General features: G+C 44.0%; 1 protein-coding gene across 1 annotated transcript; it reads right to left on the bottom strand.

Annotated features, from left to right (window-relative positions):
• Positions 1–275: 275 nt before the first annotated feature.
• lzts3b (leucine zipper, putative tumor suppressor family member 3b) lies at positions 276–5,935 on the bottom strand. The gene is made up of 8 exons (XM_071538525.1): positions 5,811–5,935; positions 5,076–5,347; positions 4,876–5,003; positions 4,611–4,778; positions 3,777–3,905; positions 2,811–3,002; positions 2,334–2,564; positions 276–1,358 (listed from the first exon to the last, which is right to left on the bottom strand). The coding sequence occupies exons 1-8, from the start codon at positions 5,933–5,935 to the stop codon at positions 276–278; spliced, it is 2,328 nt and encodes a 775-aa protein (XP_071394626.1).
• Positions 5,936–16,553: the final 10,618 nt, after the last annotated feature.

Genomic DNA, 16,553 nt, shown 5'->3' with positions numbered 1-16,553 from the left:
TGATTGATTAAATGTAGTTCTACTCCCTATTCAGCTGATCTGCTTGTTATTGTTAATGTTACATTTTACAGTAGGCCTTTTCTAGCTGTTTAGAGTCTATAGTTGCTTTGAAAACTATGTGTTAATGTGACAGGATAGTTTGTATGTCAAGCTGTATTGATATAATTTGTTGTAGACTGAAATGTCTTTCTATTGTATTCTGAAGTGGGTTTTTTTGTAAGAGGCCGTGTCACTGTGTACTGGATTGGAAAGTTTGTATCTAGCTGTTGCTGTCTTTATATCTCAGTGGATTCGATCCTCTCCAGGCGTGAGGGTCCTGCCCAGGGAGGCGCAAGCTGGTGGAGAGAAGGAGGACCCTTCTGGTCCTCACAGGGTGGAGAGAGGGTGAGGGCGATGGGGGCTGGGAGAGAGGCTGGAGGCTGGGGAGACAGAGGAGAGAGGGCTGGTGGTGGAGGTGGAGAGTTGGAGGAAGAGGGGGAGGGAGTGGTGGTGGAGGTTGTGGTCAGTTTGGCTCCCAGCTGGCCCATACGTTTTTCCAAAGCCTGGTTCTTCTGCAGGGTTTCCACATAGCTGAGCTGTAACTGAGCCTGGTATTTTAAAACCCGTTCCTTCTCATCCTGCCAGGTGTGACGCTCCTGGTCAAAGTTGAGGGCCTGGCGTTCCCGCTGCTGTCGCTCCAGCCGCAAGGCCGCCTGCAGCTGCTCCAGTTGCCTGCGCAGGTCCCCCGCCTCATCCCAGTGACCCTCCTGGCCCCGCTGTGACTGGTGGACTTCCTGACGCAGCTGGACCTCCTGGCAAAGTTGGGCCTCATGACGAAACTGGGCCTCTTGACGCAGTTGGACCTCCTGGCGGAGCTGGACCTCTTGGCGGAGCTGGACCTCTTGACGCAGTTGTGCTTCCTGGCGGAGTTGGGCCTCTTGACGGATTTGGGCTTCCTGGCGGAGATGGGCTTCCTGACGCAGGTGAGCTTCTTGGCGTAGTTGGACCTCTTGACGGATTTGGGCCTCCTGACGCAGCTGCATGTCCTGCTGGATGTGGACATCCTGCCGCTGCTGCACCTCACGCCACTGAGCTTCTTCACGTTGCTGCCTCTCCTGTCTCTGAGCTTCCTGCCTCTGGGCTTTGGCCTCATCACTCTGAAGACTCAGCAAGGTGTCAGAAGTGGGGGTGAGGGAGGTAGATGAGGGTTCAGAGGGGGTGCGTGGGCAGTGGAGAGCTCCCCAGGGTGGCAATAGCCCTGCTGCTGCCAAATTAGGGCTAATTACGACTTCGGCTCCCCTGCCCACCTCATTCAGAGCCCGCTTCAAACTAAGCACCTCTGCCTCAAATACACCAAGTTTTTCTCTAAGGATGGACACCTGTGGAAAGGAAAAGGTATATCATAAGCAAATATCATCATTTTGTTTGAAATCTAGTATTTGAACGCTCTCACTTTAATAGGCATTTTATTGCTGGGTGATGAGGGAGTTCCCCAAGGCTCAATATTAGATCTGGTCGTTATATACATTAACAACACTGTCTTGTCCATAAATACTGGTAATATACAACTCTATGCTGATGACATAGTTCTCTACTGTTATGCTGATTGTATACAACTGGTTATCAAAAATCTACAGGTCATCTTCAATGCCCTATAAAAGGCTCCTATCAGTATCAAACTTGTGCTGAATGCTGATAAAACTAAATATATGTAAATATATGTTTTCCAAAGCATGAAATATTAAGTACAGTGACCTTGTAGATCAGTACTCTTAATGGTGTTCATATTGAGAAAGTCTCTCAATTAAAAAATGTAGGCTGACAAATTTACTTTTAGGATCCAGTTTGATACCTTGACCAAAACAACAGAATGAATCTTGCCTATCTGTATATAAACAAAGCTTGTTTTCCATGTTCTGTACACAGAAAATTGTGGAAGCAACCTTTCTCTCTGTTTTAGACTATGGTGATGTTATCTATAGACATGCGGTGGTTTCTCTTAGATTAATAACCAGAGATGCTGGTACTCATCACTATATTTTCCAAAAGTAGGTTTGCCCTCTCTTTATGTGAGAAGAGATCAGCACTGTTTTTGTTTACTTATAAAGCTCTTCTATCTTAAATAGAAATGAGAACCTGACTTTAATTGTGAATGTTTTAATTGGTGTTTGGAGACTGTTTTAATGGATGATTGTACATTTCTGTAAATTGGCTGATTGTATCTTTCACTTGTTGGTGTTTCTATGCATGTACACTCGACATTCTGGAAAAGAGGACCTCTGTCCCTAAATGTGTTTTCCAAGTATTAAATAAAGGTTAAATGAAACGAAAATGAAAAATGTAAATCTCCATACCTCTGACAGAGTCCTCCTCAGCTCTCCCTCACACTTCTCCAGTTCCAGACTCTTGGAGCTGTAGGAGTCCTTGAGGCCCAGCATGGCCTCCTCCCGCTCCCTCAGCTGGGCATTGAGCTCCTTCAGCTGGCCTCTCAGTGCCACCATCTCTCCAGCTCGCTGGGTCACTTCAGCCTGGCTCTCTCTCAGCTGCTGCTTCAGCAGGGAGATCTCTCCTGCCTTCTGACACACCTGCCGGATGAGGAAGGTATTTCAGTTAAATCCAACAGTAATTGTGGTACAGTAAAAGTGGTAGAGGGCATATGAGGTGGGGTTATCCCCTATACCCATGACTTACCTTGACTGCACAAGTGGGTTGATTACACATACACACATATATTCAGTGCCTCAGTGCTCAGTCTACCACGATGTAAGCCTGATAATATTTTACTGAACTGTGACTAGTAAAGCACACATACTCATATATTCATTTCTCACCTCCCACTTGGTCTCCTCCAGGCGAGGCAAGATGTCAGCCTGCTCCTTCCTGTAATCCAGACACTTCCTCTCCAGCTCCTCTCTCTGGGCTAGCAGAGCTGCCATCTCCTCCTGGAGCCTCCTCTTGTCCTGGGACAGACGTGTTATCTGGGCCTGCAGGGCAGTCTGGGAGCGCTGGGCACGACGTGTCACCTGCAGACATACATGTATAGCGTAAGAGTTGGCTACCTATCTATCTATCTATCTATCTATCTATCCATCTATCTATCTATCTATCTATCTATCTATCTATCTATCTATCTATCCATCCATGTATCTATCTATCTATCTATCTATCTATCTATCTATCTTTCTATCTATAATACATTAAGGGATACGTCCCAGGGTCAGATAACGGCCTCAAGATTTTGCACCAATTTATTTGCATTTACGTATATTTTGAGTCCAATGCAAACTTGGAGTGAAGCTTGACCACATGCTGTGCAGCATATAGACACTCAAAAGTTCAATTTCATTCTTAAAATCAACTTTGAACATCTCAGAAATGGAAAACAACTTGTCCTGTGCAAGTGCTGTTCTTCACATCCATGTGTTACGTACCAGCGCTGCCTCTAACACCTGCAGACCACATTTCAAAATAAGAGTGATATCGGACCAAACATGCAAATCCTATTATACAGGTCACAGTGCTGTATCATACAAGGCTATTTATTGGGTTTGATGTGTTTGTTTGGTCCATGTGTCACTGTATTTTTCACACCTATCTGTTTTGTATGTACTCTCAGGGGAAGCCATCACATTAGATCCTGTTTTTGACAAAACGCATCTTGCCACACGATATGTGATCATGATTTTCTCCATGGTTTTTAATTGGTTGCGTTGGACTCAAGATGCAAGTAAATGCGAATACATTGCAGTCGCATCTTAAGGCCATTTGGGCTAGCTCAGAGTATGCAGTGAGGTCACCTGTTGCAGGCGTGAAGCATAGTTCTGTCTCAGCTCATCCATCTGGCGCTCCCAGACACGTTGCTTCTCCTCAAACACCTGAATGATTGCCGCCTCACTTTGGTCCAGGTTACGGCGCATGTGCTGCACCTGGTAGCAAAGAAGGAGAAGAGAGAGATCAGTTGGACTCACCATTCCACACCAACATACAGAGGCGGGGTTGGGTATGGGGGAATAGGTTTGCAACAATCTGCAACTATGCGATGGCCCAAATCATGCCACAGAGCAGCCACTTGATTGGTAAAAGCAGTAGCAGACATCCAACTTGGATAAGGACATGTGGAACCATCAAATTTAAGAAAATCAACCTTTTGTAGCCAGCAGCCAAGAAAACTGCCCCAAATCAGGAATTCTGGCAAACTGTATGAAGACATCTGTGAGTGAAGAGTGTTAAACCCAAAATTTGTAAGATGCTAAGCATTGAAATTTCTACAAAATATTCTTATGAATCAAGAGGGATATACAGTATATACTGTAAATGAAGCTCCTCAGTGAAAAGCCTGTCATCACAGAACACTGCTTTGCCTCACAACAGCACTTTCAAAATGTAATGTCAAGATCGTATGCTAAAATGCAACTTGAAGCTTGGAGCTCTCTCTCTCAGAGGTATGTCACTTGTTTGTGGCTTAGACGTTTTGAATGCAATTATCATGCCGTTGTAAAACTATAAGCAAGAGTTGTACAAGAGAACGGTTTGGAGACATGTTGCATAATATATCAACTTACTTTTAATGAAGTGCCTGGTAATTAAATATAATAAAACTGTGAATCAGGCATCTCTGAGTGACCTCTGACCTCTTGCTCTTTCTCCCACAGGCGGTCTTCCAGGTCCTGGATGATGTCATCAGAGGAGGGAGAGGGGCGTAGCGGTGCTGGGGCATCACTCAGATGGCTCAACCTCTGATAGGACGAGGAGCTCTTTCCCGAGGAGGAGCGGCCGCTGTCCGAGGCACTAAGCCCGTTCTGGAAGAAAGAGCCAGTATCATGTTACATTCAAGATGATAACAGCAAGTTACATTTATAGTTATGGGCTGAGTGTGTACGTGTGTGTTGGTCCTACCTGGTAGCCAGGTTTTTCCAGCTTATCCAGGCCTGCAGCTGCCCCAACCATGCCCAGCCTGTTGATGTGGCTAGTGGAGGCACTGAGAGGCCCCAGGACGGCTGGGGGGCCATAACCAGACCCAGAGCCTGTATAGGTGGGCAGGCTGGTCAGAGAGTTTCTCCCCGAGTCAGACATCCCTCCCTGGACCCCTTCATTACCATTTCCTGCTCCCTCAGTTCTGCTGACCCTCACTGGGCTGTCCTGGTCAAGGAGTAGGGCCTCTGGGACCTCTCCTGATTCTCCTCCTCCTCCATCTCTGCCTCTCCTGCCGCTTCTTCCCTCACTCAATCCTTCACCTCTTGCCTCAGCCTTCCCCTCGCTCCCAGCCCCTCCTGCCTGGCCCACCAGGTTCTGCATGGAGTGGAAGCTCTTGGGAACCACTGGCTTGAAGGCAGACGGACGAACCAGCCCTGAGTTGTTCTGTATCACCAGAGAGAGAGAGATGGAGGGGGCAAAGAAAGAAAGGAAGAAACAGAGACAGAAAGAGATACAGGTAGGGAGAGAGAGAGAGAGAGAGAGAAGGGGAAGAGACAGACATGGAAGGAGAGGTGGGTAGCTGAAACAACACTCAAGTAAACAGTAAACACTCAGTTGACAGACGAAATACCATTACATCATAACATGTCTAACATCACTATTGTAATAATGAACTATAAAATGTAGATCATTCAGCATTGTGATAAGTATGATAAGATAGTAGGAGACACACATTATACATATTATAATGTGTTTGAACTACTCGAGGTGCACTTGGTTTATTATGCCAGGCACTTAAACAGCCTCACAAATGGGCACTTGCAAGATGAGATAAATCAAGTTGTCCTCGTGTTTTTAAGTGTGCAAAATTTAAGTACGTCTTTGACCGCCATTTTACCCAGGTCTGTTAAATTACCTGCTCCAGTTTTCCCGACACTGGCAGAATCTTGGGCGGGTTATGGTTAGGAGGGTTCTGGTTGGCTGGATTGTTCTCGCTGTCAGCTCTGGCGGCCGCCATCTCTCTGTGGTGGTGTTGATTCATGCCAACACCGCTCTTCTCATTTGCTCCTAGCCCCACAATATTCCCACAAACATCTAGACCTGCACCCTGCATCTCTCTCTCTCTCTCCCTTTCCCTCTCTCGTTCTAATCTCTCATTCTCCAACCTCTCCCTTTCCCTTTCCCTCTCTCTTTCCCTTTCTCGCTCCCTCTCCCTTTCTATCTTCTCCCTCTCAATTCTCTCTCTTTCCCTCTCTCTGGCCCTCTCCCTCTCTCGCTCCCGTTCTCTCTCCAACCTCTCCCTCTCCACCCGTTCCCTTTCCCTTTCCCGGTTTCTCTCCCTCTCCCTCTCCCTCTCTAATCTCTCTCTGTCCCAGTCTCTGTCCCGGTCCCTGTCTCTCCCCCTCTCTCCTCTCTCACGTTGCCTCTCCCTCTCCCACTCTCTCTCCCTCCTGCCTGCTCCGTTCCCACACTCCAACTGGTTGTTGTTGGATGGGGCCGTCATGGTACATTCTGTGTTGGTGGAGGAGGCTGTTTCGGTCGGCCGGTCTGTCCCGGTACAAGTCCCAGTCCCAATACTAACGCTTCCTCGTTCATCACTAGAAGCCGTTCCGTCAGATATTGTAGCCGGGGGGCGGGGCAGCCGCTCGGCGCTGCAGCTGCGGTCGGCAGGGCAACGGCGAGAGAGAGGAGGGGCCCGGGGCAGGGTGGTCCTTGTGCCCACAGACTTCATGGCAAACTCCTGCTCTCCTGCCACCCCACTGCCAACACTGCCCATAGTGGGGTCAAAGGTCAGGGATTAGAGGTTAGGAGTCAGGATTGAAGGGGAGGATCACACATACACTTGGAAGTAGTGTGGGTCATCACAACCTAATGCAGGTAGTGGGGGCACACACACTAGAGGAACACAGAAAAACAGAAGGAGTTATACAATATCGTAATTGCATAATAACTAGTTATACAATAAGAGCTAATGCAGAATAGATTCCATCCCACATACATGGGCAGTGTGGTCCTCCCACGATGATAAACATGAATAGGGTTAGATAGATACGTCTGGGCAATTATGCATGGTGAAAAGCAATGTGCAAAAATAAAACCTCTCCAGTTCAATCATGCTGATGGACACAAAACACAATATTACTCGTTTTGCACTGCACTGGCATAAGCGACCTCTCCTCCCAACGTTCCTTAACCATACAAGTGCACACACACATACAAACTCAAAATAAGCAAGCATATTTAACTCTCTCTGAATGGCCACACTCTAATATATATATGTGTGTGTGTGTTTGTGTGTGTGTGTGTGTGTGTGTGTGTGTGTAAGAGCTACAAACACAACATCATGACACAGACTATCTGAACACACTATGAAGGTAGTAGATGTCATTTATGAAGTGATTCGAAAAGAAAGCTACAATTTGTAGCCTACAACTGAACACTGAATCACAAGTGTGGTATGAGACAACGCTCACATATGGACATCCACATCACCAAAATCACACACTAGCATATTAACCTGTATATGTGTGTGTGGTGTTTGTGAGACAGAGAGATAGAGGGAGAGAGAGAGAGAGAGAGAGAGAGAGAGGGAGGGAGGGAGGGAGGGAGAGAGAGAGAGAGAGAGAGAGAGAGAGAGAGACAGAGAGAGAGACGCAGTCACGCCAGTGGTCCTCCCCTTCTCAGCCCATTTACTAGAGGTTTACTTCCACTTGGATGAATAGTAGTAGTAGTAAAATACACTGCCTATCTATCTGCTGCTCTGCCTCAATCCCCTCCCCTCACGACTCTCTCTCTCTCGCTCTCTCTCTTTCTCTCTGCATCCCTGGGCGGCAAGGGCGGCTTTAGCAGCATCCGCATCAAGCCCTGAATCGACTGCGCTTCCAAGCAATTATGCGCAATAAGACAAAAACAAACGTCCGATCCTTGCCGAAAAAATACTAAAATGCACAGTGTCATTGACATTGACGCTGTATCATGCAGAAGCTTTGATTTACCGACTGTAGCATCCAGGCAGTCCATCATCAAAGGCTACTCACTATTTTGCAGCTCCGCTGTTTGTAAGATGGCAGCCTCAATAAACAATATTGTCACAAGACAACGTCAGTCGTGGTCGGCCGGGCTCTGAATTATTCTGCGATGTTACCATGGGTCGGTGATATTAGGGATGCTGTCTTCGACCGCTGTCAGCGTCGGATGCTGATGATGGAGTCGGTCGGTTGATACGCGCATCAGCTGAGAGACACACACCCACCTCTGGCCCCGCCCCTTTGGCTGCATGATAGAAACGCCCCCTTTTGGCATTCATCCAATGCGCTTCGTCGGGCAAAGCCTACAGAGTCCTATAGAGTCCACAGCTTTATGGATGGATGGATGGATGGATCATGGATGGACAGATGGAAGAGGGGATTGGGAAGAGACATTCAGTGGCAACATTCAGTGGTGCTGGCTGACATCATCAAAATACCCATAATGCCTGTATCATATTTATATATAATATTAATGTTTTATTTGTAATGTTAATCATGCACCAATCATGCCAGTTTACCCCATTATTTAGGTCATGTGATGCACTGTGATGCTTAAATAACAAACAAAAGGCAGAACCAATCAATTCTCTCCACCTGTCTCAACTCTAAACTAGTCTGGATAAGGGATTTCCTTATGTAATGTAACCAGGAGCAATTGGGGTGACATAGGAGCCCATTTCAAGAACCGGTCCTTCCTCTCCCCATTTCATGTCCCCCACCACAATGCATCCTTGAATATTTTTATTGAGGCCTTGCATGCATAACCTGCTCTATTATTACTAAAATACAATGTTTTCTTACAGACAATGAAAAATCATTTGGTTATTATGGGGCAACTTCTTTTGAAACTAGTGAAATTCCCAAACACATCACTGGAATTACATTACTATAGACTATAGGATACTAATTAGAGAGCAGATAATAGCCCTGACCCCGATACAATAAATAGTTAATTTAAAATAAATAATTGTAATAATTTAAGTTTTAAGATTTAGCTGAGGAAAGTAATTCAAACTGAAGAGGCTGCATGTTCTGGCTCCAATTCTCTCTGTTTTATGATTTTCCTTGTCCCGGGTCATGCTGAGTCCCATCATCGGCTCATTTGAGGTGACATGGGCTGCCCCAGACAGGTGGAACTCAGTAGTAGGAAGGTGGTCCTACTACTGTGCACATTCAAAAGAAGGATACAACTTTTCAGAGTCTAGAGCACACTTCTCCAACGGTCTCTAACAGATGTGTCAGTCCTCAGCTGGGTTGTGCTGCACGTTCTGACTGGCTGTCATCTTTACTTTGGATTTCCTCGATGCTTCCTGTTTTTTTTCTCTCTGGGCTTTGTCTTCTATTTCTGTGCTTCCTGTCCTTTTGTTAGACAGCAGTTTCCTTTTCTCCTCTCCCATTTTTCCATCCAATTTAGTTTCAGTTTTGATTTCTCCTGATTAATAGCTGGTGATATTTGGCAACTTGCACCACAGTGATGGAATGTTTTTTTTTTTTTAACTTTAGTGCCTGCTTTAGCCAGTCTGCACAGTTCTCACTGGAACTCTTGTTCCTCCTCATTTTCACACTTTTCAGAATTACTTCAGTGTGACTGGTGCAGCGACATTTAACTTTCATGGCTTGTCTTGAATTTAGACTTTTCACTTGCTATCCTCTTGGCCAAACAACACCAAACACCAAACCTCCAACTAAACAAGAGGAAAGGCTGAAAGTCTTCTACACTACAGCGCACCTCTCCTTTCTTGCTGTATTCAATTGTTTACTTTTGTGTGCTTCTTCAGTGTTGCATTTTTTATTCTTGGAAAATAAATTGTTATCTTTCTTTGTTTGTTCTATCTTGTCCTGCTAGCCCTTACCTAATCCATTTTTGAAGCAGTTTTTTTTCTTGTTCTGCTCTTCCTTACTATGCTGTTACAGTGGTGCTTAAAGTGGGCTTCAGACCGCCCCCTATAGGATGGGAGAGCAAGGTCCAAAGCTCAAAGCAGGCATGCAGGGCAGCTCCACAGCTCAGTAGCTTGGGGAGTAAACCTAAGCCCTCAGAGTGCCTCAGCCTTTATATTTCTCCCTGTGGTCAATGCTTTTGAGTTTCATCACACAATGCTGTCAGCCTTGTGCCTCCCCGCTCGTTGGCCCTGCTCTGTGCACTTTATTTAGATTTGAGAGACAGTCCTTTACAATTTGGCCCCCCTTGTGTCCACTGGTCTTGATCTCTGTTCCTCGCCACACACTCCCAGTGCCCAAACAGCCGCTCCAACCTGGACCCCCTCTAACCCAACCCTGCTCTTCTCCTCCTCCTTCACCCTCCTCATCTCCTCCTTCCACTTCCTCTTTGCCTCTTTCACTTCCTGCTTGGAGATCTTACCAAGCTTGCAGCAGGAATTCAGGACTGTGTGGATCTCCTTGGTTCTGGTCTGGGTCTCTCAGCTGTTTATGTTTTTCTTCCAGATCTGGGTCATGGCCTTCAGGCTCGCAGCAGCCTATAGGACAGAAATAGGACTTTGATCTTGGAACAAAGAAAACTCAAAGCTTGCCTTTCAATGGTAGTACAGTAATAAGCCTGCTCTGCACTCCTCTACACTGCACTCTTCAAAAGGATGAGTCATCTCCAACACCTCTGTGTGTTTACTTTGGGACAACACACATTTGTGTTACTATTCAAGACAATATGTTAACAACAATGTGTCAGTCCGGGTTCGAATTAACACATTTCCATCAGGCTGCATGCCTTCATAGCCAGACAGAGAACTGGCTAAGTAGGAGATCTTTATGCCATCATATCCATTCACATGTGTGGGTGTGCGCGTACACACACACACACACACACACACACACACACACACACACACACACACACACACACACACACACAATAAAGGCCAATAAAGGTGACTGCTATTCTAAACTCATTTAAAACAAGGGAATGGACAGCTCACTCACCTTCAGTATTTTCTCATTTATTTAGACAGTTTGGAGAGAGAGTTTCAAGTGACAGTTGTAGCTTGTTTTGATCCTAGGCCAGCAGGAGCCTTACATTTGGCTCCAGAGGTGGGGAACTTAACTTCTCGACTACCAGCCAGCATTTCCTGGCTCCTGTGGTCAAAACCTCAGGCTGAGGCTGTGTTGCAGTGCAGCAATGTCCTACTCCACATCTGCCAAGGCAGGTACGACCTCAAAGACTTTGTTTGCAGGTGAGTGTGAGTGTGATGCACCGCTAGAAACTCACAAACACAGCTTCATGCTTGTTGTTGTTGCTGTGTGGCTCAGTGGGTATAGAGCATGGTGCTGACACTTCCAAGGTTAGCTGGTTTGATTATAAGGGCCCACTAACATAGCACTATAAGGTGCTCTGAGTAAAAATGCCCATAAACAATCTAACATGTGCAAATTTACCAGAACACATGGTGTCTAGGGGCGTTAGGACAGCCTGGTAAAGAGACACTTTGATATTCACAACAGGAAAAATACATCCCTGTATCTTTGAGCAAGAAATTGAGTCTCTGCTTCTCCCAGGCATCTGGTGATATACATTCATGTCAGGGCAACAGGGTTATGTGTGTGTCTGAGGAAAATACCCTAAATTACATCTGCCTTTTCCTTTTCCTTGGCATGTTTCTGTGCGATCCAACAAATGATCACCTATATATTTTGTATGAATTTCCAAAGTATCTATTTACAGTTTTGTTCCTGTTACATGTACTCCTCAACCCAGTTTCCATGGTAATGTAAAATAAGGGTGCTGTACAATTTTAATATCATTTTATGTGCATGTAATGTTTATGTAATGTTAATAAAATGTGCTAATCTCCAAAGAGGAGGCCAATTTAAATCCCACCTTTTTTCTGTCACATGTGCTTGTTTCTCCATGAGGGGGCAGTGGTGAACAGTGTCTTCATGCACTGGTTCACCATCGGCCTGACATCCAGAGCTTGCTGAAGAGGATTAGGGCCACATGTGAAAATTAATTTGAGTTCTGAGATTAACATCAGAATTAAATTCTGAGATTAATCTCAGAAGTCAAATACATTTTTCAGATGTGGCCCTAATCCTCTTCCGTAAGAGCTACAAGACAAGGAGGAAGTGAAAAAAATGCTGGCTTTGGCTCCCTTTGGCCACATTGGGGCCCGATGATCCCCAGCCTTCGACTTGTCTCTGTTCCCCTTCTTTCTAGCCTACTGACTCAGAAGAAGACCTCATTCAATAACATCTTTGTAACACAGGCTTTATTTACCTTGAAACAGTTTTGGAACGTATCTTCTCCATTCTAAATACTGTCTAAATACTGTAGAATCTGATTTTTCACTCTCTGATCCCCTTTACGTAATGCCAGTTGTAAATGTTATCTGAATAAATTTGATCTAGACACAGTTCAGGTACGGGTGGGGTGCATGTTAATGCCTAATAAACAGTATGAAACCACGTGGAATCTGATATATATGGGTCATTTGCTATTTAGTGTGCATGGGCAGCAATTGATGTCATCATAGTGTGCCGCAGAGAAATGACTTGAAGGTTACCTTTGTTGTTGGCTGTATTTCATTGTCTTTGTAACATGGATATGTAAAGTTGCTGTTTTATATTCTTTAGTAATTTAGTCTGAAAAGCATTTTGGTAAAGCAATGGCGAAACACTGCCCTCTGCTGTTTCATTCTGGAATAACACCCACCCTCATTGATTGGGACAAAGTTTGGGTTATATATGTCTTTATGCTTCCATATGTCATTTATCTCAGTTTTTTCTCAGTTTATCATACAGCACTCAAAAACCTCCCTCTAACTGTATCCTGCTGTCATTTCCTCTCGATTTATTGTCTTACCCTTGGCAAAACATGTTCAATTTTGATTAGTTGTTGTAAATCATACTAGTTTTTTTTTTATTTATTTTTTTAAAAGCTCTGCATGAGAACATACAGAGCTTTAATTGTCCTCTCGTGACATAACATCATTGGCCAGGAGTGGTTTCCTTGAGATCCACTCAGATTTCACATAGTTCCAGTCATGTGCTGAAGGACATTTCAGTCTGGGCTGTCAAAAGGCCTTGAGCTTATAAAAAACATTAATGAACAACTTGAAACTGCATATAAAAGAACTGCATCCATTTTTTTTTTATTCAGCGGGTCCTTTGTATCATAAGCCACAGTCTTGGCTTTTTTTTTTGTCATCCTATGACTGTGCCAAATCATGTCATGTTATTGTGGCAGGTATGACCTGTGCACCAGATAATCATAATCTCTTGTTGGTCAATCACTAAAGCATAAAGTTACAGACTCAGGTGGACACTTGAACATTGACCAAGCATGCGCTCAAAGGAACAGGTCAGTGACCTAAAGGGCAACTGGCACTTTATGTTTGTGCAGCCTGATATCATCGTGGAAATTATACAAAAGATAAGCACTGTACAAAATTAGGAAAATCTGAGCATCAAATACAAACTCAAAATAACCTTAAGTGTATTTTTCTTGTTTTTGTTTATGTTGTGTTATTACATGGCTTTGTTGAATACTCAATTCTGATTGGTCAATGAATGCATTCTGAGGTCTGTTATTTCTGAAAAACAGACGGTTTCACGTAACAAACCGCTGGTCAATATTGTTGATTTCTAATCAAAATAAACTAATAACTTGTTGGATCTCAGTTCTGCTGTTACTGAGGAGGCAGAGAGGTCAGAGAGCCAAGGAGGGAAAAGATCAGCAGACACCTGGAGTGAAATGGCCCAGGGCTGCTGAAAAGACAAAATAGTGATCTGCTAACACCAAAAATAGCACTAGATAGGCTAAAAGAAACAGCTGATAATAAACTAGATGAAATGGGGGATATTATCTTTAAGTGGGCAGAACGCTAGGGGGAGATGGCCTAAGGCTACTGAAGAGAGACAAGGCATATCTGTTAACACTGTTCCAAAAATAGCGCTACATAGACTAACATCTGAGATTAAACTAGATAAAATGTTATCAATGGCTATGGAGTTTAAAGGAGTGGAGTTTATGAAAACAGAGAGAGGATAGTGTCAGAGTGAAGGAAATCTATAGGCAAGGAGTTGAGCGACTTGTGCAGTAGAGAAAGCAGCTGAGAAAGACATCAGAAGTAGCCTGATATTCAGACTGAATGGCCATTTCGTTTCCACTCCATTATTCAGTCTGACATTGCTTCCATGTTAGCCGTTTTCTGTGCGGGGAGGTGTTGATTTTCCCCTAACCATTCACTAGTGACTGACATATCCGGCCACGTTATTTTCAGTTACACTGATGCTGGGCCTATTTACTAACTTTACCAAGAATGTTGGTCGATTTTGACAAAAATATCGTCTTTGCAAAGACAATATGTTGAGTAAGTGATGAATAATTTTGTAATTGTGACGACCCCGCCTCTTTTAGCTGTTGGGCTGGCTGCTTGTCTTGTCTTTGTGTTTTGTGTTGCAGACGCCCAGTAGGTGTGGTCGGGTCGTCGTGGATTGGGAACACCTGGGCCCGGTGTTCCCAGTCCTATAAGAGCGCACCTCACTGGTTCCATGATGAGAGAGAAAGGGGAAACTCTGCTCCCTACTCTCCACGCTCCCCATTCCTGTCTTTGTTTTTCCTTTGCCACACAACACTTCACTCACTATTTTATCATTCATGCAAACACGCCAACACCACTGACTCTCTGACTATCACACCCCATAGCATTTTAACATTTTTGTTTTTTTCCAATAAATTATTAGTTGATTGCTTTAACTTCTTGTGTTACCTGTTATTGTTATGTCATGGTTTTTGAGCCGGCCGTGACAGTAATAAAGACAAGTTCGCCGTCCGCTGATTTAGTGTTCTCTTTAATGATACATGCTGCATGGAGAGAAGTACATCATAGCAAAGGGAATGGTGCAGTTCTCTGACAAGGGTCAGACTAACCAGGCATATATCTTCAAGGACAGCCACCTGCAAGCCTCCCCCTCCTAGTATCGTCTCATGATGGTGTTTGTACGGATGTTGTATAAGTGGGTCTCAGGAACAATAGGATCTTGTCTATGCATGACAGTCATAAACCTTCACATGGAAAGCCCATGATGAGCTCATGATAATCAATACATTGGAATAGTACATATTTTCTCTACATTAAGGAATGACTTCAACAAATATTATTCTGCTGAAACGCCAATGAAAAAACGTTGCACGAGGGGTTCAAACTTTAGTCCCACCCACAAAGGCGCTGATTGGCCTGATCGTTTTTCCGATCGAGAAATCGCCGTTGAATAGAACAACACCAGACCCTGAATCTCTCGACCAAGACCAGGAGTCTGGAACCAGGCTACATCAGAAGATGAGAGAGAATGTAACTTGAAAACATGTGTGGTAGCATTGAGAAGGCAAGCAGTCTTGGGAAGAAACAAAAGAATGAATGGTCAGAAATGCAGTAAAGCAACAAAACAGGAGCTAGAAACTAGAAAAGACACACAGAAGGGAAAGTAGAGGGAGGTTCCTCCAGATATCCACCCAAATAGATGGTGGCTATATTGCTTGCCCTAAAATACACTGTTCCATAAAAATGAACGAGAGCTTCTTGCAAGATCTTTCTATCCTTTGACATAAGAAACAAAATATTTTCATAGACTCCCCTCATGTGACACAATACTATATGATACTATATATTTGCCTTCATAGGCCTACAGGATGGACTAAAAATAGCCACATTAGTCCTGCCTGCTTGCCTTGCACCATCAAACAGCTACAACATTTTGATTGCAAGCCAACTACTCATATAACACACTCATGTACTGTGAAACACACATGAATTAGGGATCAGCCTCTCTGAACAGCCTTATTGCTTATTTATATGACATCTTCACATGATAAGTTTCAGAATAAAAGCCTTCATGTTTGTGTAGCTTGAATCAGCAAATTTTAACAATGATGATACCCTCCACTGTTTTGGGCAAATTTGCTTGATGCAATTGCAAGAATAAAAATGCTTCCAGACCTCCTTCAGGAAAATGGCTGTTAATGCAGCAATTCTGACAATATTTCTGTAATACTTTGCCAGTATATTACACCAAATTTCAAAACGTTAAATGACTGAGGAATTGTGTATGTTGATCAGACGATTATATTTTGGGGAGCAATGAGCAAAAGGAAGCAATTCTGGCAAATATAACAACCAGTTTTTCCTATTGGCCAATTTAGAATATTTTTTAACATTCAAACTGAATAGCTTTGACCTTTCAATCTTCGTCATGAAGTATATTAAACATCTAATACAGAGGCTGTTGGCAAAAACACGCTTCCACAAAGCAAGACAGGCAGAACTAAAGCATTTGACCGAAGCTTCTCATCCAACCCACAGCATCTGCCCATGCAAGTGATGTGAACAGAAGCTGATTATTTTCTCTCCTGTGACGTCTGAGATTGGGATCTTGGATAAGGAGTGTCTTGAATTTCCAATGGCTTTGTTCCAATACAGAGAATAGGCAAGTAAATTGTTGAGTCATTGGTATTGATCAGCAACCCTATCAACCTCACCACAGACATATTATGTGTATAATTTGTGCTATAGAAAAGAAAAACAATTCACTCATTGTCCCTTTAATGGGATACTATGACAAATTATTTTTCTTCATGAAAATTACATTATGGAGGAAAGTAATTCAGTTATTATTCAGATAGAT

Source organism: Centroberyx affinis, unplaced genomic scaffold (assembly GCF_046629955.1).
Source record: "Centroberyx affinis isolate AG114_WGS23_722 - 3 ecotype Tasmania unplaced genomic scaffold, CSIRO-AGI_Caff_v1 ptg003282l_1, whole genome shotgun sequence".
Taxonomy (NCBI): Eukaryota; Metazoa; Chordata; class Actinopteri; order Beryciformes; family Berycidae; genus Centroberyx; species Centroberyx affinis.
This window is presented reverse-complemented; position numbering and strand designations above follow the sequence as displayed.

Bases quoted from the DNA above. Each gene is read 5' to 3' on its own strand.
- lzts3b (XM_071538525.1), bottom strand. From the start codon at position 5,935: ATGAATCAACACCACCACAGAGAGATGGCGGCCGCCAGAGCTGACAGC. The intron at 4,779-4,875 runs GTAGGACCAACA...TCTTTCTTCCAG, and splicing joins TGGAAAAACCTGGCTACCAG to AACGGGCTTAGTGCCTCGGA. The intron at 3,003-3,776 runs GTGACCTCACTG...GTATGTCTGCAG, and splicing joins ATGCTTCACGCCTGCAACAG to GTGACACGTCGTGCCCAGCG.